Source organism: Herpailurus yagouaroundi, unplaced genomic scaffold (genome assembly GCF_014898765.1).
Source record: "Herpailurus yagouaroundi ecotype Mexico unplaced genomic scaffold, PumYag 166, whole genome shotgun sequence".
In the NCBI taxonomy this organism is placed as follows: domain Eukaryota; kingdom Metazoa; phylum Chordata; class Mammalia; order Carnivora; family Felidae; genus Herpailurus; species Herpailurus yagouaroundi.
In genome coordinates this window covers 10,093,099-10,120,696 of record NW_024412407.1, presented here as the reverse complement: position 1 = coordinate 10,120,696, position 27,598 = coordinate 10,093,099, and the positions used below count along the sequence as shown (strand labels likewise).

The window sequence follows — 27,598 nt, the reverse complement described above, 5'->3', positions numbered from 1 at the left end:
TATATATATATATATATATAATTGTTTCTCTTACTATATATTTTAAGGCATTTTAATAGTTATTTTCCTGGAAGTTGCAATTGACATTTTAACTTAAAACAATCTACTTTGGATTAATACCCATTTAACTGGCTTTCATGGAGGGAATTTTTAATTTCAATGAAGTAGAACTTATTCTTTTTTTCATGGATTGTGCCTTTGGTGCTTCACGTGAAAACTCATTGCTAAATCCAACGTCACTTCGATCTTCTATTACCTTCTAGAAGGTTTTTTGTTTGTTTTTTAATATTTAAGCGTATGGTCCATTTTGAGTTAATTTTTGTGAAAGCATAAGGCCATTGTCTAGATTTTTTGTTATTGTTTTATGTGAATGTCCATTTGTTGTAAAATCACTTTGAAGAGACTGTATTTTTTCCATTGGGTTGTCTTTGTTCCTTTATCAAAGATCAACTGAATGCATTTGTGTGGGTCTATTCCTGGGCTCTGTATTTGTTCCATTAATATATTTGTCTAAGTCTTTCACCAATAGCACACTATAATTACTGTAGCTTTATGGAAGACTTGAATTTAGGTAGTGTCAGTTATCTGATTTTATTCTTCTTCACCATCTTGTTGGCTATTCTGAATCTTTTCACTTGCTGTAATAATCTCTAGAATCAGGTTTTTTTTGATACTGACAAAGTATCTTGCTGGAATTTTGATTAGAATTTTGTTGAACCTATAATCAATGTGGAAAACACTGACATCTTAACAATATTAAGTCTTCCTATACATGAACATGGAATATTTTTTCATTTATTAGATGTTCTTCTATGTCTTTCCTCCGAATTCTGTAGTTTTCTTCATACAGATCTTGTACATATTGTGTACATTTTGTTTTATTTATACCTAAATAGGAGTGATCATTTTTTACTCACTTCTATTATATATTTAAATGTGTGTGGTGTTTTATCAATAAGAAAGATAATGTAGATATTTTATCATATTAAAAATATACTTCCAGGGACACCAGGTAGCTCAGTGAGTTAAGCGGCAGACTCTTGATTTTGGCTCAGGTCATGATCCCACAATTGTGAGATCAAGCCCCATGTCAGGCTCTGTGCTGAGCATGGAGCCTGCTTACGATTCTCTCCTCTCTCTCTCTCTCTCTCTCTCTCTCTCTCTCTCTGCCCCTCGCCTTTTCTCTATCAAAAAAAATATATATATTCCATTTGACATTTAATATAGTGAATATTGATATTTAATATACCAAATTTTAATATTTAGGGTATCTAATAAGAGCTTGTAAGAGTAAAATGTTAAATTGCATTCAAATACTTTTTTGCTGTTCATGAGGATGCTCTTTATTCTTTGACTTATTCATCAGTTAAGGTCCATGAAAAAATTTCTACTTGATCATGGTTATCTTCTATCAGGGGAGAAATGAGACCCCATTTTTTTCTTTTATACACACACACACACACACACACACACACACACACACACCCACAGTGCATTAACCACTACTCAGGTCAAGAAATAGACAAACATAGGGACCCAAAAACATCCTAGATCACAGTTCTTTGCTTCCTTAAGGTAAAAATGACTGTTCATGTTCTATATTAATGATTTACTTAGATTTCTTTACAGTTCTACCAACCATATATGCATCCCTCAATAATATATTATGACTTACCCATTTTTTAATGTTACACAAATGTACACATTCTTTTATTTCTTGCTTTTTCAGTCTACATTACATTTGTGAGTTTCATCTATGTTGTTAGTTTACCTGTGAATTATTCATTTTCATTGCTATAAGCATTTCTTTGGATTAATACAAGGCAATTTATATATCCATTGTATTAGTATTATTTCCAGCTTTTTTGCTGTTATCATGATCAATAATGCTGGAAATATTGTAACATACGTTATAAGGACTTATCTAGAGCATATATCCAGAAGTGGCTTGTGGTGTATGTGTACTGTCAATTTTGTTACATAATACTAAATAGTTGTCCAAAGTGGTTGTAATAGTTTAAACACCCATCATTCAGTTCACACTACTCCATATCCTCATCAATACTTGGTATCGTCAGACTTACACTTTGTCAAATAATAGGTGTGGGGAGGTATTTCTTTGTGGTTTAAATGTTAATTTTCTTGAACTCCAATGAATATGAGTTTCTGCTTTTCACTTCATGGTGAGATTGGCCCATAGTTTTCTTTCTTCCCTTTTTGTTAGCTATCTTTACCAGACTCATGAAATACATTAGGAAATCTTATCTTATGTCATATAATAATACTTTCATGGAAATCTGATATCTAAGACAAGTTTTCTTATTTCTTTATTGTATAACTTTTTTTTAGTGTTTACTTATTTTTGAGAGAAAGAGAGAGTGTGAGCGGAGGAGGGCCAGAGAGAGAGAGAGACTCACAATCTGAAGCAGGCTCTAGACTCTAAGCTGTCAGTACAGAGCCCAATGTGGGGCTCAAACGCAGGAACCATGAGATTAAGACCTGAGCCAAAGTCAGATGCTCAACTGACTGACCCACCCAGGCACCCCTCTGTTGTATGACTTAAAGTAGGAGGGCTTGTGGGTTTGTTATGTAATTTTTTTAAGTTACCATGTAAGTAATGCACATGATAGAAAAAGAAAAACTCAAGTAGCGCTGAAAGACATAAGATGGAAAGTAAATCATTACTACTCCTAGTCCCACTCTCCAGAGTGACCATAAAAATTCCTGTAGTTAGTTCTTTTAAAAAATAATCCTAAATAATTTTATTACTCTATTTTTTTATTTATGAAGTTTAAACAGTAACTTTTAACAAACTATCAAAGATGGAAAATTTACTCTCTTATACTACCTTATAATGCCTCTCCCAGACTTCTGTTTACAGTCTTCATTTTGTTTCTATTAATTCTCACCTTAAATAATGACCCAAAATTGTCTTGCCTCTTCTCCCTCACCCTCTAAACCTTTATCAGCTGTATTATTTTTACATTGTTGAGGTTATTATTAATTACACATTCTATTCTTGAAATTGTAATTGCCTTCCATGTTTCATCTATTGATTTAGTACATTTGTAAACCTACAATGGTTTTTAAATCATATGTTATATTCTTTAGTTGAATTCAGTGAAAAATCAAGTAAATGATGATTGGCAATGCAATTAAGGTGATAACATTAAATTTGGTTGAGTAGAAAGCCAGGTAACTAGTGTCAAGGTCAGATAGACTTTTTTTTTTTTTTTTCTGCACTCAGTTGTCCAAAATCAAGGATAGAAAGAGAAGAGAATAAAGTGAAGCCTGCTAACCTATTTCCACTGAATTTCCCTTTCTGCTTTTCATACATGCCATCTCTTTGCTTTGAACATCTCTGGAATGTCACTAGAATGAAGGCCTCTCTTCTGAGTCTTTGTGTGGGCCTATGCTCCTGCTTCTTTTACTCTGTGTCACATGTCAAATCTAATATCTTCTTTTTTATGAAATTCGTCAAAATCTCTCATTCTCATTGCTATTGTATTGCTCTATTGCTATTTATTTCCTCTCATAGCTCTTCATTAAAACATCAATAGTATTTGGAGTGGTTAACAAAAGTACTCTTATCATCTTTAAGTAAAAGATTTTTATCTTTGAATATCCAGGAAACTGCCTAAAAATTTAATTTGGTTTCTTAGTTTTCAGCTGATTGGGGTTTAATATTTGCTAAAAATCATTTAAAGCATCCCTGCAAAGAAGGCTATCAAGAGAAAAAGAAAAGGGATGCCTGGGTGGTTCAGTCGGTAAAGGGTGCAACTCTTGATTTTGGCCCAGATTATTATCTCAAGGTTTGTGGGACTGAGCCCCACATTGGGCTCTACACTGACAGCACAGAGCCTACTTGGAATTCTCTCTCTCCCTCTCTCTTTGCCCCTTCTCCATTGGTGCTTGCTCACTCTTTCTCTTTCTCAAAATAAATAAATAAACCTTAAAAACAAGGAAAAAAATATGCTTCCCTAACAGGTATAAGCATTTAAGAATTTGAAATTTGGCACAAGCATGAGTAGGGTTTAGACATGACTTATTTGGAAAAGCAGAAATAGATTTAAGGCTGTTATAAAAGATTCAGAAACTTATCAGGATCAAGAGTAATACATTTAGGTACTAGGAAGTAGGAATTAAAAAAATTTTTTTAATATTTATTTATTTTTGAGAGGCAGAGCATGAATGGGAGGAGAGGCAGAAAGAGAGGGAGACACAGAATCCAAATCAGACTCCAGGCTCTGAGCTGTCAGTACAGAGCCCAACGTGGGGCTTGAGCCCACAAAATGTGAGATCATGACCTGAGCCAAAGTCAGACACTTAACCAACTGAGCCACCCAGGCGCTCCGTAAGTAGGAATTTTCAAAATCTAATTTTCTTTGGTTTTCTTTTTACATTTTTTTCCTCTTCTTATATCACACTGCCCTGCAGTTAAACTTCAATTCTAGGACAGTCTTCCATGGATCCCCCTCTTACACACATCTCATTTCTCCATAACAGTAGTGTAGCCCTTTGGGTGTCTAGTAGGAGAATGATATAGGAAGAAAGAGTCTCTACCAACCAGTACCAACATTATAGCCTCTCATATCCCATTATGACCAGTTTGAACTACTATCACAAATGTAAGAAGCATGAAAGTGTCGACATTTCTTTTGAGGATTCCTTTCCAATGTGCTGTACTACTAATACTTATTGGATTCACATAGTCCCAACATCTTGTTGCCAAACATGCACATAAATTCATGTGGAATCACCAATGTTAAAGGACCCATGCACCAAAAAAGGGTGTAAAAATCTTCCAATGCAAATGAGGAAAAAGAGGATGAACCAGTCTTTGACCTTTGAAAATCCCTAAGCTGGAAAGGAAGGCAAATGTGGCTTAGAGGCCCCTATTCTTAGATAAGGAGGTGAAGGATGTTAGTGAGCTACATACCTAAACTCTGAGGCCAATAACTAGGTTAAATTTACACCTTTGAACTGAGTGAATTTGATTCATCCAAATTTTATATTAAAAAAAAAAAAACCCTCCTTCGGGAAACTAACTGAGACTAGCAATACCCCAGATCCTTTAAATGTTCTCAAAATTAATCTTAATGTGATGATTTTTGAAAACCATTTCATTTCACCAAGTTGATGGATGATACTCTCCAAGTCTCCATTGTCACCAAGTCCCCAAATCAGATATTTCTGTGCCTGCACCAGTACACATCTAGCTTCAGAGTGGGTGGCCCTTTTATCACTGAATGCTACCAAACAGAAAATTATTACTTGTGATAAATCAGTTTTTGTGTGTTTAACACACCACCTCTCATTTAAAAAACAACAACAAAATATTAGCCTTCTAATTTGAGAGAAAATTTCTCTGACAACTTATGAGTGATATAATTTGTAGTAACTTTATCATTGATGATTTGTTGAATAATTTGAGAAAGAAGACTAAATATAGAATGACTGAATTATTGTCTTTTAAATGTAATAACAACATTTAAAATGTTCAGTGCTATTTCACATACATTATTTTATTCATTCCTCACAATGTCATAAATAGCCAAGTCATAATAAATGCTGGCTAAGAGGCTGGCACTCGAGTCAGAGAGCTGAGCTTCTATCTAATACCTGTATTTAATAGCTTTGTGATCTTAGACAGGTTACTTAATCTTTCAAAGTCTATATTCTTATGCAAACCAAAGTGATTAATGATATTTATCTCGTAGCATTGGTTTGAGAAATGAATATATGAACGTAATAATGTAATTATAACCACCTAATATATTTTAACTGCTATCATCATCACCTACTTCTTTTTCCTCATATCATGATCATTATCATTATTTCAGAGATCAAGAAAATAAGCCTGATAGAGGGTAGCTGTCTTTTCCAAGTGTACATAAATAAGTAGTATAAGCCACGACTGGAGACCGGTTCCTTTCTTTCTCTTGATAAGATTTTCTTTTTAAATATATGAAGAGTTTTTCTCAGAGAGTAGATCCTGACTAATAATCTTCTAGGGCTATGGTAGTTAAATTTAACTAAGAGAAATTGCATTTAGGTATTAGATGGCATTTAAATATGCTTGGATGCACTTTGAAAATGTCGTTCTTTCTTGTTGAATTTTAAGAAAAGACAGCCTTCTCTGTATAATTATTTATGCACTTGAAGACAAGTAGCTGGACCAAATTTTCTTTTAAGGCTAATTTTGGTTTTCTCATTTAATGAGCATTTTCCTGTGAATAGACATTCCACAGAAGCCTAGGTTTATTTTCTAGTTTGGATGGATAGTGATTTTAGTTTATCTTACTTATCTTAGGTATCAAGAGCTAAACATTTCTTTTTCGTATCTTGCTTGGAAATATTTCCAATAAGCAATTATTTTAGGACCCTAAGAATTCTTAGTTTCTAGACCTGTGTTAGTTTTCTGTTGCTGTCTAACAAATTACCAAAAACTTAGTGTTTACCACCCATTTATTATCTTATAATTCTGTAGGTCAGACATCTCGCAAGATCTGGCTGGATTCTCTGCTCAGGCTTAAGTCAAATTGTCAGCTGGCTGCATTATCATCTGGAGCAGGAGGCCTTTGCCCAAACTCTTTGTGTCATTGACACAATTCAGTTCCTTTTAGCTAAGGACTGAGGTTCCCATTTTCTTACTGTATCTGCCAGGACTGCTCTCAGCTTCTAGAGGCCCCTCATATTCTTGTCCCATAACCCCATCTATCTCAGCAATGGAGAACCTCCCTCTCATGCTTCAAATCTCTCCATTTCTACTGCTCCCAGCCAAAGAAAACTCCGTGCTTTTAAAGGGCTCCTGTGATTAGGTTAGGCCCACCCAGATAATCTCCTTTTTGATTAACTCAAGGTCAACCAACTGGTAATTTTAATTAAATATTCAAAAATTTTCCTTGAAATAGAAGGTAATATGATCACAAGAGAGATAACATATTCATAGATTCTTCCCATTCTCAAGGGGAAGAGGTTATACAGGACAAGGATCATTAGTGGCCATCTTAGAATTTTGCCCACTGCAAGAGCCTAGAAGATCTGGGACAAGCAAATGCAAGCTTCTCAAGCTGTCTGAGTATCTGTTTCATCAACTTCTGTTCTCAAACCAACTTTCTTCCCAACTTCCTATTTCCATAATTATCATCCAAGTTTAGCATAAGTTCCACTGACTTTTTCTCTGGATAGTGGTAATTTAATTATAGCCATATCATCCATGCATTACTGCAATAATGTACTTTCTACTCTTTCTCAATCTGAGCTCTCACATCCTTTGAAGACTGAAGCCATCCTGCAAAACAATGTCTGAAGGATATTATACTACTTTAAAAACAATCAATAGTTTCAGGTACTTGGGTGGCTCAGTCAGTTAAGTGTCTGACTTCAGTTCAGGTCATGATGTCATGATCTTGGGATCAAGCCTCTTATCAGGCTCTGCACTGATGGCACAGAACCTGCTTGGGATTCTCTCTCTCTCTCCCCATCTTTCTCTGCCCCTCCCCATCTCATGCTCTCTCTGTCTCTCTCTGTCTCTATCTCTCTCTTTAAATATATAAGTAAACTTTAAAAAAGCAGTCAGTAGCATCTCTTTTCTATAGCATCAAATCAAACCTTCTTTGGAGACTTTTAAACAACCAGCCTTATTGTGCTTCCTAATCTTTTGCCATATCTAGTCTGATTATGCATTACCTCACAATACAATATTATGTTTCCTACAAATTTTATTCCTGTAGCTGAGATGATCATTTTTTCTCTTCCTTCAAGATAAGAAGTAATTCCAGTGCCTCCTTAACACTTTCCTTTATTACTGATTATATTTTGGTATATGATAGTCTTTTCTTTCTAATTATATGATAGATTATTTCCCTAATTATGTTATAAAATACTCTCAAGAGTAGATATATTTGTGTTTTGGAGTTTTGTCCTGATACATAGTAGTTCCTCAAAATATGCATGCTAACTACTTTCTCTTAATAAGGAAATGATCAAGTCAAAGTCAAAATCTATTACTGAGAAATACATGTCTACAAAACAAAATGACTTAAAGTGGCTTCTTTCTGTTCTTAAAACATACCAGAAAATTGAAGCACTAAATCCCTTTGCCTGAGATATTTGAGTAAACTCTAACAAAACTGCCAATTACTTAACTAATTGTCACCAAGTGGCTTTAAACCAAATAATTCCCTCAATTTTCTCTTCCTTTACTAGTAGAGATCCTGGGAACAGAACACACATTAGACCTTTATCTGAGTTTACAGAGAAAAATAACTGAAACTATATTTACATCCAATTTTGTAGTTTTCAAAGGATTCTTGGGTTGAAGAAAGAAGTATCTTTTTAACAGTAGTCCATCTTTCATCTTTATCCCATAAAACCTCTATATAGTATTTGGAATTTGGGGCCATCAATTATCATTGAAATTATCTTTTTCTCTGGCCTCTATAGTATTGTTTTCTTCTGGATCTCTTTATATATCACTCCATATGTCTCTGGCCTTACCAGTCTCCATCCTTCTCTGGATACACCATAAAAATAGGTGACCTTCAAGATTCTGTTCTTGATATTCCTATTATCTTTTTCATTGTTATTTTTGTACCTAAAAATTCATATTCATCTCTGTGACTTTAATGATTACTTGTATTTTAATGAATCAAAATTCAGGACTTGACTTTCCTTTGGCCCAGATTTGTATCTCCAGCTATTATTGTTCATTCTTGTATAGATGTCCTGTCAGCCTCTTCAACTCAACACTGTGTTCAAAACAGAATTCACAGTATTTCATTTCTTCTTTCCTTCATGTTTCTCCCTTCAGCTAATGGCATCACAGTCCCTTTAGTCACACAATCTGGAAACTGTGTCAACATCTACCACTTTTCCTCCATGTTTCAGTACCCACCCACTGCCATTTCCATATTGCTTTCAAATTTGTTTTTTTCCTACAGTATTATTTCCACTGTAGAAATCTATTCATCTTTTAGGTTTAACTCCATTATGCCTCCCAGCTAGTCTGCATACCTAAATTAAAAAATGGGATATTCCTGCAAACTTCCATAGTATCATGGTTCTTACTTAACTTTGGATATGATTGTTTTCTATATACTGGCATCCTTCAACTGGCAACAAATTCCTTAAGGGCAGAGATCATTCCTGTGTCCCTTCAGCTTAGCTCTGCGCCTTTGGCACAAAAAATGCTCAACAAATGTTTCTTGAATTCTCTGCCTCTGCATGCATTACAATATAACTTTCTTATTCAAAACACAATAACTGTTTTTCAATCTTGTACATTACCCGAAATAGCATTTTCTATCAAGGTACTTTCTAAATTCTTGATTGAAACTACACTTATATATGGCCTCAAAATTCATCATTGGGTTGGCCAGACAAGGTTGATGATCTGGTTTGTAATGCCAGAAATTAATTATTAATTAAATTAAACTTATGAGTCAGTCCTTTGATCACTAGTGCCAGCATGCTCTTACCTTATTTTTGAGTGAAGCAGTATATTTTTTTCCTGAATTATTCTTAAATAAATCAAAGATTCTTCACAAGTTCCCAAGAGAAGCTACCTATATATCTGCAGTAATAAAGCTTTAGATAAGTTTTAAAGTCCTTTCCCTTAGAATTCAAGAATGAAGTATGTCTCTTATGAATTCCAATGCTAATATTTTGATCTTCCATTGTCATATGACATTACTTCCTTAAGATATTTTTGTACAACTTTAGGGAAATTTTCTGTACCTGTTATCTACTTTAGCCTTCTTTCATTAGAGAAAAGTATTTTATGTTCATAATATCTACTTTGTAGCCATTATACCATGTGCCCAAGGTTATTGAAAAGATTCTTTCTTACAGGGGTACTTGTGGAGAGTTCTAAACATATTCTTCCCAGTGGAGAATCTCCTGATGATACATCCTTTTCAAATGATGTTTAGGATGATACTCAAAATGTATTCTTGGCCTTGGTTTTGACTTATGCAAACATCTTGGCTTCAGAAAAGTCACAAAATTTTACTCAAAAAATTTTTAACTTATAATCCATCCTATTTTTAAAATAAAATAAAACATACTTTAATCCTACTCACTCCCACTTGACAAGACCCTAGTCTTTCTTATTTTTCAAAAAGCAAAGTTAACAACAGGAAAATATACAGCTTGGTATGTTTAGTTTAAAATTTCTCCTTTGTATTTGTAAAAGTCAAAAGTATGCTGGGAATATCATAGCCATCATTTTACTTTCATTAAACAATAGTGGATATAGTTCTTATTTGCATTACCTATAGTTGATGGGTATATATCTATAATCCTATCTTTATTATCACTTTCATTACTGAATTTGTGGTAATATTTTATACCCAGGGAAATTAATTAATAAAGTATGTCTCATATGTTTTCCTCTATTAAATAGGTGAATTATTTCATAGGTATAAGGTAATTCACGAGGAAGAAAAATTGGGGCTGGGCTCAATCCTGCTAAAAGACATACAGGATTAACATGCCCATTATGTTTATGAAACATAATTTTTTTATTGCATTGAATTATTTCTTTGGAAACTCCACAAACACTGTAGGAAATATTATCAATTGCAGTAACATCTGAGCTTCATAAAGGGTGAGAAACAAACATCTTCTCCAGGTTAAATAGATTTATTTATTTATTCAATTGTTTTTTAACTGTTTTTTAAATGTGCCAGTCATTAGTAATCAGTAATAAATGACACAGCCCATATCCTAGACTTTGCAGTCTGCTCAGTATGATTTTCCTAAAACATATGTTCTATTCCACAACCAAAATTATGAGACACAAATCCTTTCTCCTGACCAAGACTAAATATGCTTTATATCAGTATTCTACTTGCAGATAACTCTAGGTAAACCAACATCACTCAGACATAAGTAGAAGAATTCAAGCCACTAAAAAGATACAGTCATTTCACTTGCCACCTCTTATGTTAAGATCACTGATGTTCAGGATGCCACGTAAGCTGTAGTGGTTGGACACTGAAGAACTGCAAGGGACATTGTTTATATGAGGGACAAGGGACATTAGGGACATTAGGATGTCGGGACGCTTCTCACACAAATTACAATATGCATGGCCAAATGCCCCAACCCAGAGGCGTCTTTTTCAGACCTTTCAGTCCTTTCAGACCTTTCAGAGTTACCAGGTTGTTTGCTCATTTCAATTTCTCAGCCCTTTTTGAGCTCCTGTGTAGTCAGTTAGGGCACTTCTCTTCATGGAGTAATAAGGAGATACAAAGATAAATAACACATAAATGTATAGTTTAATAGAGAATAGTAGAGCCAATACTTTCCTTTGCAGACTCCAGATCCCAATGAAGCCACAAACAAGTTGAGTTAATAACTGCATCTCCTTTCTCAGGAATCCTATCTTAACAAATGTGTTCAGTTTGGCCAAGAACTGGCAGTGACATTTTCTTAATAAAAGCCATATGGAAAATCTGTGCTCTTTCACTACGTCACTTAGCAAACATTACCTTTGTATTCCCTTGCTGCTTCCTGATCTCAATAGGAGAGCAGAAGGACACTAAACCATTTCCTTACCAACTTCCTTGACTTCATCACTAGGCTACAGTGCTGAGTAAACACATATTTCGGGATGGGAACTGGCTTGAGGACCCAAGTATCGATGGTTTTCTCAGAGTGGCAATGACAACCTTGATAATTAAAACAAGCAAAATGAAAGGAGTTGGCATTCTCTCATGGCCATCTGTGACTTATTTGTGCTGGTACTTAGTGTTCACAGGGGAACTGGATGTTTGAATTGGCTCTCAGTTTTTCAGTGAAAAGTGAAGGAAAGCACTCTGCTAATGTCTGCTTGTATTTTTTCTCTCTAAACAACATGGTTAGAAATTATAATATTAAATCTTTTTAAGTTACATTGCCATGTCACATTTCATTTCATATATTTGGCACTTTGAAATATCATACATTAATAGTAAAATTAAAGTTTCTGTCTTGAGCCAATAATTCTTTTATTGTAGTGGTAACCTTAAACCTTTAATCTTTAATAGGATTACCAGATTTTTAGTTTGCTATGAGAAATTATGAAACATGATCTGACTTGTTTTGGTTGAGTTTCAACATTGTGTAAAAAGAAATAAAAGTGATTTTTATTTCCCTTTAGATGTTATAATAATTGGGTAGCATGATCAGAAAAGAATATGATATTCATGGCTGGAATAAAAGATTATAGACATTTTAGAGCATGAGTAATAACTAATATATTAAAACACATAAAAGCATAATTATGTTGAAGCAAATGAAATTCTATTTCTAGTCGGATAAAGCATGGCCAAATTTAGGCAAGTTTGTTTGGCTCAAATTCTTTTAAAAATTTTTTTTAATGTTTATTTATTTTTGAGAGAGAGAGAAAGAGTGCAAGCTGGGGAGGGGCAGAGAGAGAGAGAGATACAGAATCCTAAGCAGGCTCCAGGCTCTGAGCTGTCAGCAGGGCTCAAACTCACAAACTGCAAGATCATGACCTAAACCAAAGTCAGACCCTTAAACGACTGGGCCACCCAGGCACCCCTGTTTGGCTCAGCTTATATTAGGAGATTCTGTACATTCCTGCTACCTGGTTTTATTAAGATGAAATTGTGTGATAGTTAACCCTAAGTGTATTAGACCTTAGGACCTAATGTAAGTTCTTCTCTGTCTTCATTTAATGCCTGCTTTCAAGCTATTTGACTATGCAATAAATATATCAAAATGGTTATAAATGGAAGAAGGACAACAATATTACCTAATGTATTTACTTGAAATAGAAGTTCAGTATTTTTAAAAATCCAGAAGTTATGGTGAAGAAGTGGTTAGGACTATGAATTAAACCACTATTTGAGGATTAAGTGGATTTACTTACATGCTCTACTCTGTCTCTGATTCCCCAAATATAATAGATATTTGAGTAAGGTGTAAAATGAGTAAGTTTCCAGATAAGATCAAGATGATATTACATTTTTGAGGATATCTGAAGATTTTCAGCTGAAGAGAGAAAATGGTTTGCTATAGGAGGAGTCCTCAGAATCCACAGATTCTCATTATAGTGCTGTCACTGGCAGTCTGTGTGACAGGAGCAAGTCCCCTAACCTCTCTGGAAACATTTTATTTGTGCACTTTACCAATGACTCTTAGTCCATATACAAACATACACTTCCTTACCAACAATTCTGTGGTTCCCACAAGCCCACCCAGAGGTTGGTAATGGCTGGATTAGAAAAGGTCTGTTAAGGGGTTAAATGGGTGATGAGTATTAAGAAGGGCACTTGTGATGAGCACTGGGTAAGTAATGAATGAATCACTAAATTCTACTCCTGAAACCACTATTACACAATATGTTAACTAAACAAAATTAAATAAAAACTTAAAAAAAAAAGCTCCGTTAACCCTTCTTGGTCTCACATTCTAACTCTTATTAATCTAAGCGGAATTAGCAATAATTGAGGAAAAGTAAACAAACTAGAAATCTGAAAACATGAAATTGAGACTAACTACTCAAGCTGATAATTATGTATGAGTTTTTTTCCATTTGACTAGTGGCCAGAAACCAGACAGTGATATTGATGAGCCAGTATGTCCTGCTGGTGTTGGCTACAGCCTGAAAGGAAATAATCCAGATTAATTGTTTAATTGGATGCTACTTAAAAGAGAAGCTGGAACTCCCCAAGAATCATGGTCCAGAGTAAACATCTTTTCAATCATATTGGTTAAATAAAAACCTGAGAATGTTGCATTGATGGCCAGCATTTAGGAGGTTCCATTTTTACTGCCACGAAAATATTCCTTTTAACTGTTGCCTACCAGTTCTTGTCAGTCTGTGTCAGTTTTACATTTCAATGTGAAGTATTTCTGGATGGTAATTTTCCAATATTATACTTGTAATAAAAAAGGAAAATAAATGAAATCCTTGCTACACAGTTACAGAAGGATAATATTCAATAGCTTCCTATGAGAGGCAATCTGTACAGTGGTTATCACACAGACTATTCTAAGTCAGCCTGGATGTGAATCATCTCATATCACTCATATCTTATATTTCATGTAACTTTTAAAGTATGTAACTCAGGTCAAGTTATTTGAACTTTCTGTGAGCTTCTGCACTTAAATTGGGGGTGGTGACAATAGCGTTGTAAGGATTATATAAGTTACATAAGTTAATTTGTGTAAAGTGCTTATGCCAATGCTTGGCATATTATAAGTGGCACATAACTGTAATAGTAATTTGCTACCATTACTATTTTATTTGTAGCAGTTTCACATAAAAGTGACTGTTATTGTATAACCTGAGTCATGGCTCTTTTAAACAGGTGTTCTGACTGAATTATCATAGCATGGTAAAATCTAACAATTTTATAAGAAGTGGCTGAGAAAAACAAAAGACATGAAGTACATTTGCTTCTAGAGTTCTATCTAGAGAAGGGACTAAGTGGAATGACTAATTAATGTGTTTTGGTCCTGCTTTTTTTTTGTTTTTCGTTTTTCCATTCTCTTGAGACTTTATTTTTAGAACTGTCTTGAGCTGTATGCCTTCATATTTAATGATTGCCATTTTGATTCTTTTTATAGTAGTAAATATTAAATATTAGGCAGACTGTTTCCTTTAATTTACCTTTGGAGTGATAAAGTATCACCAGTAACTTTTTCTTGATATGTGTAGCAATACTCTTTCTCAAAACAGAATTACTTAATAAAGCCAGGAAGACATCTATGAAAAGCTCTTAGAACAGGTATTACATATTGGATAGTTGAAAATGTATCAAATAAAGCGAACGTCCAAAAGATGAACTTAGGAAGCTCTCACACAACAGGCATTATGATAAATTTCAAGTACCAAAATGTTTTAATGGTTAACTTTAATGACTTTATTCATAATGAGATTATTAGCATGACTAACTCCTTTGTAAATCTTGAAATATAAGAGGTTTCTGATAGCTCAGCAGACACTTATTCCAAACTCCCAGATTTTGACACCTAAAAAGGTGCCTCTTAATGAATATTTAATTTTACATTACATTACATTATATTACCAGTTTACATATTTAGACCAATGAGGTAATGTTAGAGTATGAACTCCTATGTAATCAACTGTCTCCACAAAAGGAGATCTTGGTATCTCTTGGGAAAAAAGTACAGGGATGATATTAAAAATACTAGCCTGTAGCCTTCTGGGGAAGATGATGGAGTAGGAGGGTCCTAAGCTCACCTCATTCCATGCATACAACTAGATAACAACACATCAGTGTAAATAAAGCAGAAAATGATCTGAAGACTGGCAGAACAGACTCTCCACAGCTAAATGTAGAGAAGAGGCAATATCAAAGAGGATAGGAAAGGTGGAGACATGGTCTAGGAACAAAGGAACCTGCATGACTGTCCCCAGAAGGGAGGGGCACAGGGAGTATGGAGAGGGGAAAGGAGCAGACCTGTCAAGTATCCCTGGCACCAGGGACCCAAACAGGGAAGACAAATTTGTATAACATTTGGCTTTGAAAACCAGAGGGGCCTAACAATCAGTGGGGCTTAAAATCTGAAACATCAGAAATCAGCAGGCTAGTCTCTGGGAGAGCCAGGAGGACAGAGTCCCCACCTGTAAAGAGACAACACAACAAACAGTCCCACTGAGATACAGCATAGAAGCAGCAGTTTGAATAACCTGGCATGCATGGGAAGGAGATTAATTACTAATCTCACAGCATGTTCTGGAGAGACAGGGATCTTTTGGAGACCCCTCTAAGAACAGAAGAACTAGTGGACAGCATTTCCCTCCTGGGCACCCCCAGCCTAGATACAAGAACACCTTCAGGAAACAGCACCAAGCAACACTCTCCACCTAGCTTGCTAACAGTGCACACTGCCCATGTGCACCTCTGTGGATCTACTCCCTCCAACCCAGCTGGCCTGGCAGGAGTTTTTCCCTGGTGGCTGCAGATCCTCTCCCTCAGTGGATGAGCATGGACCTTGCTGGCACCACATGCCACACTCCCTCCAATATACCCTTGGCCACAGCCAATGCAAACCAGTGCCACAAGCCTGGCAGTATGCAAACAGCCCCAGCAGTGGCCAGAACTACTCCTGCCCCAAGGAGAGGGGAAGATAACCAGTCCAACTGCTTCCCCAACAGTGGACTAGGGGCAGACATCTGGTCTGACTGCAGGCCCTGCCACCAACAAAAGTTTCTCAGGGGACAACAGAGGGAAAGCACCCTGTAGTTCAGTGCTATTGCATCTCCGGCATATACTTAGTCTGATTCAACTTAAGCTCAAGGCAGCCCCAGACTGGCCACAGGTACCAAATCTTGTCCACAATAGGCAAAGTGAGCCATTGCAGACTAAAGGCAAACATGGCTCATCCAAAATACACACAGAGGATACTCCTGAAGCACCAGGTTCTGGTGAACAGGGACCTTACACTACAGGACCTCTTCATCATAAGGCCTCTATGTTGAAGAACAGGAGATGTAGCTGACTTTCCTAACACAGAGAAACAGACAAAGAAAGTTAGACAAAATGAGGAGACAGAGGAATATGTCTCAAATGAAAAAATGAGACAAAATCACAGCAAGAGAGCTAAACAAAACAGATATAAATAATATGCCTGATAGAGAATTTAAAGTAATGGTTATACATATACTCACTGGATTTGAGAAAAGAATGGAGGACTTCATTGAGATCCTCAACAAAGATACAGAAAACATCAAAAAGAACCAATCAAAGGTGAAGGACTAAGTAACTGAAATCAAAAATACACTAACTACATAGATAAATAGTAAACTAGAGGAAACAGAATGGATCAGTAACTTGGAGGACAGAATAAATGAAAATCAGTCAAGCTTAACAGGAGAGACAAAAAATAATAATGAAAAATGAAAATAGGATTCTGGAACTCAATGACACCATAAAGCATAATAACATTTGCATCGTAAGGAACCTAGAAGAAGAGAGAGAAGAGGAAACAGAAAATTTATTTGAAGAGATAATAGCTGAAAATTTCCTGAATTTGGGGAAGGAAACATATCTAAATCTAGGAGGTACAGAGAGCCCCCAAAAGAATCAACCCAAGGTGGTCCATACCAAGATAAGTTGTAATTAAACTGGCAAAAAGTAGTGATAAAGAGAGAATTTTAAAAAGCAGTAGGAGAAACAAAAAGTTACATATAAAGGAGACCCCATAAGGCTATCAGCAGATTGTTCAACAGAAACTTTGCAGGACAGAAGGGAGTGACATGATGTATTCAAAGTGTTGAAAGAGAAAAACTTGCAATGAAGAATAGTCTATCCAACAAAAGTATCATTCAGAATAGAAGGAGAGATGAAGAATTTTGCAGACAAAAAAAAGTTGAAGGAATTCGTGACCACTAAACTTGTTGTACAAAAATACTAAACAGACTCAAAGAGTCAAAAAGAAAGACCACAAATAGGATTAAGAAAAGAAGCACAAAACCATTAAGTATATCTATAAAAATTGATCAAGGGATTCACAAAATAAAGGATGTAAAATATGACACCATATACATAAAACATGGATGGGAAAGGAGTAAAGAATGAGACAAACTTAAGTGACCATCAACTTAATATAGACAGCTATATGCATAAGATGTCATATACAAACCTAATGGTAACCACAGATAAAACAACAATAATAGATATGCAAAAATGAAGAGAAAGGAATCTAAGTATATCACCAGAGAAAGCCAAAAAACTGTGAGAGAACATGAGAAAGAAGGAACAGAGACGAACTATAAAAACAACCATAAAACAAGTAACAAAATGGCAATAAGTACATACCTATTAATAATTACTTTGAATGTAAATGGCCTACATTTTCTAAACAGAAGACAAAGGGTGAGGAAATGGATGAAAAAGCAAGACGTATCTATAGGCTGCCTACAAGAGACTCATTTCAGACCTAAAGGCACATACAGATTGAAAATGAATAGAGGGAAAGGATTTTTTTTTTTCAACGTTTATTTATTTTTGGGACAGAGAGAGACAGAGCATGAATGGGGGAGGAGCAGAGAGAGAGGGAGACACAGAATCGGAAACAGTCTCCAGGCTCTGAGCCATCAGCCCAGAGCCTGATGCAGGGCTCGAACTCATGGACCGCGAGATCGTGACCTGGCTGAAGTCGGACGCTTAACCGACTGCGCCACCCAGGCGCCCCGGAAAGGATTTATTATGCAAATGAAAGTGAAAAGAAAACCAGGATAGCAATACTTATATGGGACAAAATATACTAAAAAACAAAGACTGTAATGGGAGACAAAAAGGACAGTATATAATAATAAAGGGAACAACGCAACAAAAAGATACAACAATTATAAATATTTATACACCCAATATGAAAGCACTGAAATACATAAAACAGTTAATAACAAACAAAAAGGAACTACTCAGTAGTAATACAAAAATACTAGGAGAATTTAACGCCCACTTACATCAATGGATAGATCATCCAAACAGAAAATCAATAAGAAAACAGGGGCCTTAAATGATATTTTGTACTAAATGGATTTAACAGATATAGTTAGAACATTCCATTCTAAAATAGGATAATGTACATTATTTTCATGTGCACACTGATCATCCTCCAGAATAGACTACATGTTAAGACACAAATCAAGTCTCAACAAATTCAGAAAGATCAAAGTTATACCATGCATCTGACCACAGTGTTATAAAACTAGAAATCAACCACACACACACACACACACACACACACACACACACACACAAAACCTAGATAGAGCACAAATACATGAAGGCTACATAACATGGTACTAAACAATGAATGGGTCAACCAAGAAATCAAAGAGGAAATCAAAAAATACATGGAGACAAATAAAAATTAAAACATAATAGTCCAAATCTTTGGGATTAAGCAAAAGAGGTTCTAAGAGGGAAGTTTATAGCAATACAGGCCTACCTCAAGAAGCAAGAAAATTTCAAATAAATGACCTAACCTAACACTTAAAGGAGCTACAGCAGGAGAAACAAACAAAATCCAAAATCAGTCAAGGGAAGGACATAATAAATGTTAGAGCAGAAATATACAAAATAGAAACAAAAAAACAATAGAACATATCAGTGAGTCCAGGATCTGGCTTTTTGAAAAGATCAACAAAATTGATAAACCTTTAGCCAGACTCTTAAAAAAAAGACAGAGACAGAGATATCTCTGATATCTCTGATAAATACAGATGCAAAAATTTATCAAACAAAAACCAATAATATATTTAAAAAATCATTCACCATGATCAGGTGGAATTTATTCCTGGGATGCAAGTGTTGTTTAATATTAACAAATCAACATGCTACACCATATTATCATTAGGTCAAAAAAAACATTAGACAAAGTACAACATCCTTTCATGATAAAAACTATCAAAGTAGATTTAGAGAGAACATATCTCAACATAATAAAGCCATATATGAAAAACCCACAGCTAACATCATAACTCAGTGTGGAAAAACTGAGAGCTTTTCACCTAAGATCAAGAGCAAGACAAGGATGTTCACTTCATCACTTTTATTCAACATAGGAAGCCTAGCCACAGCAATCAGATCAGAAAAAGAAATAAAAGGCATCCATATTGGTAAGGAAGAAATAAAACTTTCACTATTTGCAGATGACATGATACTATATATAGAAAACCTTAATGACTCCACCAAATCACTACTAGACCTAATAAATGAATTCAGTAAGTTTGCAGGATACAAAATCAATATACAGAAATCTGTATAATAATAATAAACAAAAAGGAAATTAAGAAAATCTCATTTACAATTGCACCAAAAAATAAAATACCTAGGAATAAACTTAATCAAGGAAGTGAAAGACTTGTACTCTGAAAAATACAAAACACTGATAAATGAAATTGAAGAGCACACAAAAAAATAGATATTCTATGCTCATGGATTGGAAAAACAAATATTTTTAAAATGGCCATGCTATCCAAAGCAATCTACAGATTAATGCAATCCCTGTCAAAATACTAACAGTATTTTTCACAGAACTAGAAAAAATAATCCTGAAATTTGTATGGAACCATAAAAGACCTCAAGTAGCCAAAGCAGTCTTGAAAAGGAAGAAGAAAACTGAACTATCACAATCCGAGATATCAAGATACACTACAAAACTTTAGTAATCAAAATGGTATGGTACTGGCACAAAATTAGACACACATAAATCAAGGAAACAGAAGAGACAGTTCAGAAACAAACCCAAAATTATGTGGTCAATTAATCTTGAAGAAAGAAGGCAAGAGCATGCAATGGGAAAAAGATAATCTCTTCAACAAATGGTGTTGGGAAAATTGGACAGCTACATGCAAAAAAAAAAAAAAAAATGACACTGGATCATGTGCTTACACCATACACACCGTACACAAAAATAAACTCAAAATGGATTAAAGACCTACATGTGAGACTTGAAACCATAAAAATCCTAGAAGAGAGCATAGGCAGTAACTTCTTGGCATCAATTGTAGCAACATTTTTCTAGGTATGTCTCCTGAAGCAAGGGAAATAAAAGCAAAAATAAACTATTGGGACTACATCAAAATATAAAGTTTCTGCACAGCAAAGGAAACAATCAAAAAACTGAAAGACAACCTACTGAATGGAAGAAGATATTTGCAAATGACATGTCTAATAAAAGGTTAATATCCTGGTGTACCCAGGTGACTCAGTCGGTTAAGTGTCCGACTTTGGCTCAAGTCATGATCTCATGGTTTCTGGGTTCCAACCCATGTCCAGTTCTGTGCTGACTGCTGAGAGCCTGAAGCCTGCTTCAGATTCTGTATCTCCCTCTCTCTCTTTGTCCCTCCCCAACCTGTCCTCTCAATCTCTCTTTCAAAACTATGTAAATAAACATTACAAAATTTTTAAAAAGTTAGTATCCAAAATATACAAAGAACTGGTAAAACTCAACACCCAAATAATCTAATTAAAAACTGGGCAGAAGTCATGAATGGATATTTCTCCAAAGACATATAGCTGGCCAATAGACACATGACAAGATGCTCAACATCACTAATCATCAGTGAAATGTAAATCAAAACTACAATGAGATATCACCTCACACCTGTCAGAATGGCTAGAATCACAAACTCAAGAAACAACAAATGTTGAGAAGGGTGTGGGGAAAACGGAACCCTCTTGTACTTTTGGTGGGAATGCAAACTGTTGCAGCCAATGTGGAAAACAGTATAGACCTTCCTCAAAAAAATTAAAAATAGAATTACCATGTATATGATCCAGTAATTTTATTACTGGGTATTTACACAAAGAATATAAAACCACTAATTCAAAAAGATATATGCACCTTTATGTTTATTGCAGCATTATTTACAATAGTCAAATCATGGAAGCAGCCCAAGTGTTCACTGATTGATGAATGGATAAAGAAGAGGTGGCATATATATACAATGGAACATTACTCAGCCTTAAGGAATGAAATCTTGCCATTAGCAACATGTATAGATCCAGAGGGTATGATGCTATGTGAAATAAGTCAGTCAGAGAAAGACTAACACCATATGATTTCACTCATGTAGAATTTGAGAAATAAAACAAATAAAGAAAAAGTTAAAAAGTCACAAACCAAAAAAGCAGGCTCTTAACTATAGAGAACAAATTGATGGTTACCAAAGGGGAGATGGGTGAGGGATGGGTGAAATAGGTGATTAAGGGTACACTTATTATGAGCACTGAATAGTGTATACAATTGTTGAACAACATAATGTGCACCTAAAGCTAATATAACCCTATATATTAACTATACTGGCATTAAAAAAAGAAAGAAGCAGATCCACTGGAATGTCTTTTGGGCATTTACTCCTGTCTTAATGCCTGACTGGATGAAATGTCTGGTGATAGAGAAACCATCTTACCATAATAAGGGTGAAAGTCACATTAAAGATGGAGGAGAAGGAAGATAAAAGGAGCTTTGTTTTGAGTGATATTGTTGGACTAATATGCCATCCAGGGATTTCTTATTGCATTAAATATATAGACTTTTTACTTGCCTAAGAGAAAAAAACAAAATCAAAAACCACAAACTGATTTAACCTGGAGAAAAATTTGTTTAAAATCCCATTATTCTTATGTTAGACTGTATAATATTTGCTATTTCATTTCTCTTGAATTGTAATAGTTATTTAGGATTCCTCCCATTCTTAATTAATCCATTTGAATTTCTACAAATGATCAAAGATATTCTAAATGGTAGTAGAGACAATCTGTAATTTATATTTTAGAGATCATGAGTCAAATTCTTTGACAGTTTGCAATTTTAATAAAATAATTTTATTAGACATTTTTATTTTTCAAAAACGTTTAAATATATCTTTTTTTATTCATACGGAGGGAGAAATCTAAGGAAGGGTTCATTATATTCATTATATCAAATTATTTATTTCAAATTATATCAAATTATTCATTATATCAAATATTACAAATAAGAGGTTGTAAAAGGCAAACCCAGTATTTAAATTTAGAAATTTGTGCTTTGTTCAGTTGAAAAGAGAATTTTAGGATGGTCCATATTATTGTGTGGGTTTTTTTGTATCAGTTATTATCAAACATCAGAGGGCAAAAACAAGTTTGTTAATTATCAAAATGGGTAGGTATTCTTCTAAGGTTTATTTTACCTCCGTGTATTTTCTTCCATTCTTTTTTTATCTTTTTTTATTTTCTTGTTTCTTCTTTTTTTTCTTTCTTTAGATTGATTATTTTCAAAGTAATTGTTTTTTTTTTTTTCATTTTTGTTTTTATAATTCAGACAAAATCAGGTGTGTTTGGGGTGGTATGGCCATAGACTCCTTTTTACAATTCAAAACGATATCCAGATACCAATATAGCTCTGAAAGCAGAGGTTTAACTACATTACAGATAATTCTCTGGCATATTAAATTTTTGCTGCCCATAGTTCAGATTTAATTTGAATGTCAATATTAAAGACTAATTTAAGTACTCTTGATTCTTTTTAAAACCTTAATTGTTAATTGTTATAATTCCAAGAAAAATTCATTGAATTCCATCAATACAATTATGCAAGATTTCACAGGGCCACAAAGATAAGAAATAAGCTCACGTCCCTAGTATCTTATATCAAGGAATGGGCAATCAAACGGTATGACCTAGACAGGTCACTAGGCTACAAGCCATCTATGAAACACGCCCTATGAGAAGTGGCTACACCGTCCATGTGTAGAGGTGGTTCTTCCATGGAGCTCCTTAGGCCCTGGGCATGATGATGGGATTGGTTAGCCATCCCTCTCTTTTGTAGCACGTAATAAAATCCAAAGGCTTGGATTTTGCCCATTTCCCATCTGCCTTCTGCTCTTACATGTGCATGTCTGCTACCGTCAGTAAATGATGTACATGTAATGAGAGGTACACACCAGTGTTCTCGTTGGGACATATATTGTACTAGCCAAGGCCATTTGTAATGGTTTTGTTGTTAATTATTTATTCTATAATCATTACCTTAATGGTCTTAAGGGAAAATTTTGGGATAGATGCTATCATACCTTTTTCTAATTGCTTTTGAAAGAAAGCACTTAATTTACTTCTTTGTTCATCTTCATTTTGGTGAATATGCCTTGGCAAAGGGTACTTGGCAAAGGATAGACATTTAATAAAGCACAGATAACACACACTCTTCACTGTCTATATTATTATGTCCAACGTTCTTTAATGAGTATCTTGTTTCTTGCAGGACGGTTCTGTTTACTCTCACTTCTGTGGTTGTACTTGTCATTACAACTGACTGGATCAGCTGGGACAAGCTGAATCGGGGATTTTTGCCCAGTGATGAAGTTTCCCGAGCATTCCTGGCTTCTTTCATCTTGGTCTTTGACCTCCTCATTGTAATGCAGGTAAGTGTTTTTGTATTTCCCTTCTCTCACTGAAACAGCTCTGTGCTTTGTTCTCAGTATAACAAACACTGTATGTAGAATGAAAAGCTCCATAAAGGTAGAGAAGTGCTTAGTTTACAGTTGCTATTGGGGGAGCTTTTCTGATCATAGTTTCAGCAGTTTTACTGGGAGGATAAGCCAACTGGGCTTTTGTGAAAGTAGCACCAAAAATTCATTGTATGAACATTGGAAGGTGGACCCTGAGAAACCATACAGCATGGTAGTGTTTTCTGCCATAATTTCAAGGAAAAAAATAAGGCAAAGCAACAACAAAAAACCCTGTCATTTAGTAAATGAAAAGCTGCAGAGATGAGGATGATATAAAGCCAGCAAAGCAGGGATAAGCAATTGCCAAAGCAACTCAGGGTTTTATAGCGGTTGAAATGGAATGATGTAAAAATGCTTTTCCTGGTTATGGAAATTATCACTTTCTTTCAGTACTCACTAGAGATCATTCCATTTTCATGTAAACAGTATTTCTGCCCTGCTCAGCAACACATTGTTTGTACAATAGCGTTGCGCTAACCGGTGCCACTCATGTAATCTTCTGCTGTGAGTGCTTTGGGGTCTTAGGAATGTTCCTTTGAATGAGGCCGAAAGAAACATTAACTATTTCTTGGCACTTTATCTTGCTCATTAAGTGTCCATCCATTTGCTGCCCATTTTCATACTGATTTTATAAGGCAATTTTGGATTTTCCCCTCCTGAGACATTGTAAGTTACCAGAACAAAGGCCACAATTGCTGAAGGGAAGGTAAACGCCACTGTGTGCCAGATTTATGTGAGATTTCACAAGATAGCAGATTGGTTTTCTCATTTTAGAGGCAAAAAGAAATCTTTATAAGCAATATTCTGTAGTGTCTTAAAAGAGAATAACAGTTTATTATTGCTGTTGCTTCACAATATAGCCCAGGCATTAGGTTCAAGATGGTTCCTGGAATATATTTCTATTTTAATGGATAACAGTTTAAAATATGTTATTGATTTAAAAAATTATATAAAGTGAAATGTTTGTCTCATCTAAAAATTGATGTATTTCTTCTTTATTTCCTGTGGGACAGTTTAGCATAGTGGAGAAAGTAAGAAAGCAATGGTGGGTTCCATATCAGTCTCTTATTTGCTGTAGGACCTCCTCTGGATATTTATAAAATCAAATTTGTCGCACTAAATAGTGTATTTTGCATTACTTGTTCAGAGACTTTTTTTTTAATGTTTACTTATTTTTTAGAGAGAGCCAGAGACAGAGACAGAGTTTGAACAAGGGAGGGGCAGAGAGAGAGGGAGACACAGAATTGGAAGCAGGTTCCAGGCTCTGAAGTGTCAGCACACAGTCCGATGCAGGGCTCGAACCCATGAACCATGAAGTCATGACCTGAGCCAAAGTCAGACGCTTTAACCAACTGAGCCACCCAGGTGTCCCTCAGAGGCTGTTTATTTTTTTAATGTTTATTTATTTTGAGAGAGTACACATGAGTGGGGGAGGGGCAGAGAGAAAGGGAGAGAGAGAGAATCCCAAGCAGGCTCCACACTGTCATCACAGAGCCTGACATGGGGCTTGATCCCAAGAACCATGAGATCATGACCTGAGCTGAAATCAAGAGTTGGTTGTTTAGCTCACTGAGCCGCCCAGGTGCCCCTCAGAGGCTGTTTTTATCTTCTTTCCTCTGATACTCCTGAATGATATACTTCCTCATCTAAAATATCTGCTTTGGCCAAATGGCCTACCTCTTTGAACCCATTTTATAGCCAAAGGTATTAGTAAGCAAATAGACCACTGTCCTTTGGATTGTTTAAATTTGTATATGTGAGAGCATAAATTTCCTGATTTTTGTCCTACTATCCATCACATTCTACCCTCTTTGTATCTTTTTAGTTACTCTTCCAATGAGGTCACGAAAATCAGGGACTTGAAGTGGAAAAATATAACATTACAATTTATAGATACTATGGAATCACTCAAAAAGTACTTAATAAGGAGAGAAGGAAGAAAGAAAGGATAGTAAGGATTTATACAGGTAGAGTCAGCAGGGATTAGGAAGGGGCAAGCATTCTAGATGAAGGAAATGGTATGAAAATGTGGAGTCAGTAAAGCGCTGAAGTGTTCAGAGAGTAGCCAGAGCACCAACTGACCGACAGTGAAGAGTTTGTGCTGAGGAATCTATCAGTTTGGATGATTTTGGCTACAAGTAACAATAAGCCTGCCAAGCTAGCTTAATCAAAGTGGGGGGATGTAATACTGTGTTATAAGGATGCTGTACAGAATTAGAGAGGAGGGATGCAGTTACATTTTAGGGACACATGAAAGCAGAGACTAAAGTGCACCAGGGAGCCCAGACCTAGCTTTTTTTCTCCATCTCTCATCTTTTTAAATTTTTCCCTTCAGTTTCCTTCTCTTTTCTTACTACAGAGAAGCTTTCTCAGCTTCCCAGTTCATATGGAAGGAAATGGCCACAGCAAATACCTCAGGAGACCACTCTAGTTGTCAGGTGTAATTCTAGATTCCTGGGGAAAGGATTGTAAGGACTGGATTGTCCTGCACCCATCAGTGAAGTGACTGGGGGCAAGGTAGTTCCACAGAAAAACAGGGAGATGCTGAGCCTCAAAAGCTAAATTAATTGATGTCCGATATGAAGGAAAGTCCAGAAAGAGACCCAAGAGTTAGGGCCCTTAACTCCTTTTCTCTCTCCCCCAGTACTGAGTCAGTGAGCCAGTCCTGTTGATTTCTCTTTTGCTATGTCTTTTGTGGCCGAACCCTTCCTTATCATTTCTCTGCTTGTATTCAGTCCTGAGTCTCCTGTATACTATTGTAAAATAATCTCCTATGCAAACTTCTGCTTCCACATGTCCCCTTGTCCCACACACTCTATGCGGCTCAGGCTCATAAACTTCCAGTCTGGAACGTCATGTTGTACATGCCTCTTCTCAGCCAAAGTGATACCTCATTGTCCAAGTATAAAGTCAGGACTCTGAGAGCATGCTCCCAGTGCCCTTCACCATCTGGCCGTGCTGTGTTTTCTCACATGTATTCTATGCTGTAGATCTACCCCAGACCATCCTATGCTGTAGATCCACCTCAGACCAAAGGGCTTATTGTTTGGCCCTTGACCACAGCACACTCATTCCAGGGTGTCTGTAAGCCTCTTTTTCTCCCCAGATGTGTCTCCTCCTGCTCTGGTCATCTAGACCCTACTGCTGAAGACCATTCCAATTCCCCCTCATGAAAACCATGTAATCACTTTCTTCCTTGGAACTCCTGCAGCACTTTTCACCTGGACACAAATCACCATTTCACTGTTTTCCTGCTCTATGGAGCAGGAACCATAGCTTATAACTATTTGTCCCTGGAGTCTCCCTAACACAGAGCCTTACATGGGCAGCAGTATGCCTAGAGTAATAACTCCTTGATGAGGATAAAGAAGTGACATTTCAGCACTGAGTCTCCTGCAAACTCTGCCCTCCCCCCCCTTTGGGAGCATCATGTTAAAGTTTCAGGAACTAGTGCAAGTGGTAAAATAAACAGATCCCCAGAAGATGTATATATTCAAGGCATTTAAAAATATATAATACAAATATCCTACAAATCCATAGCCAACTAAACTGTGATCTATTTCATTCTAGATTCATATATTTCAGACAAAAGAAAAATAGAAAAGTAGCAAA

At 35.6% G+C, this 27,598-nt stretch overlaps 1 protein-coding gene across 6 annotated transcripts in view; it reads left to right on the top strand.

The window, feature by feature from the left end:
* Nucleotides 1-27,598, top strand: part of TMEM117 (transmembrane protein 117) — a 508,588-nt gene that overhangs the window by 403,017 nt on the left and 77,973 nt on the right. For all 6 annotated transcript variants that reach the window (XM_040488381.1, XM_040488382.1, XM_040488383.1 and 3 more), the window contains one exon: nucleotides 23,740-23,899. In XM_040488381.1, coding sequence (XP_040344315.1) covers nucleotides 23,740-23,899 — 160 coding nt within the window. The remainder of the gene's footprint in view (nucleotides 1-23,739; nucleotides 23,900-27,598) is intronic.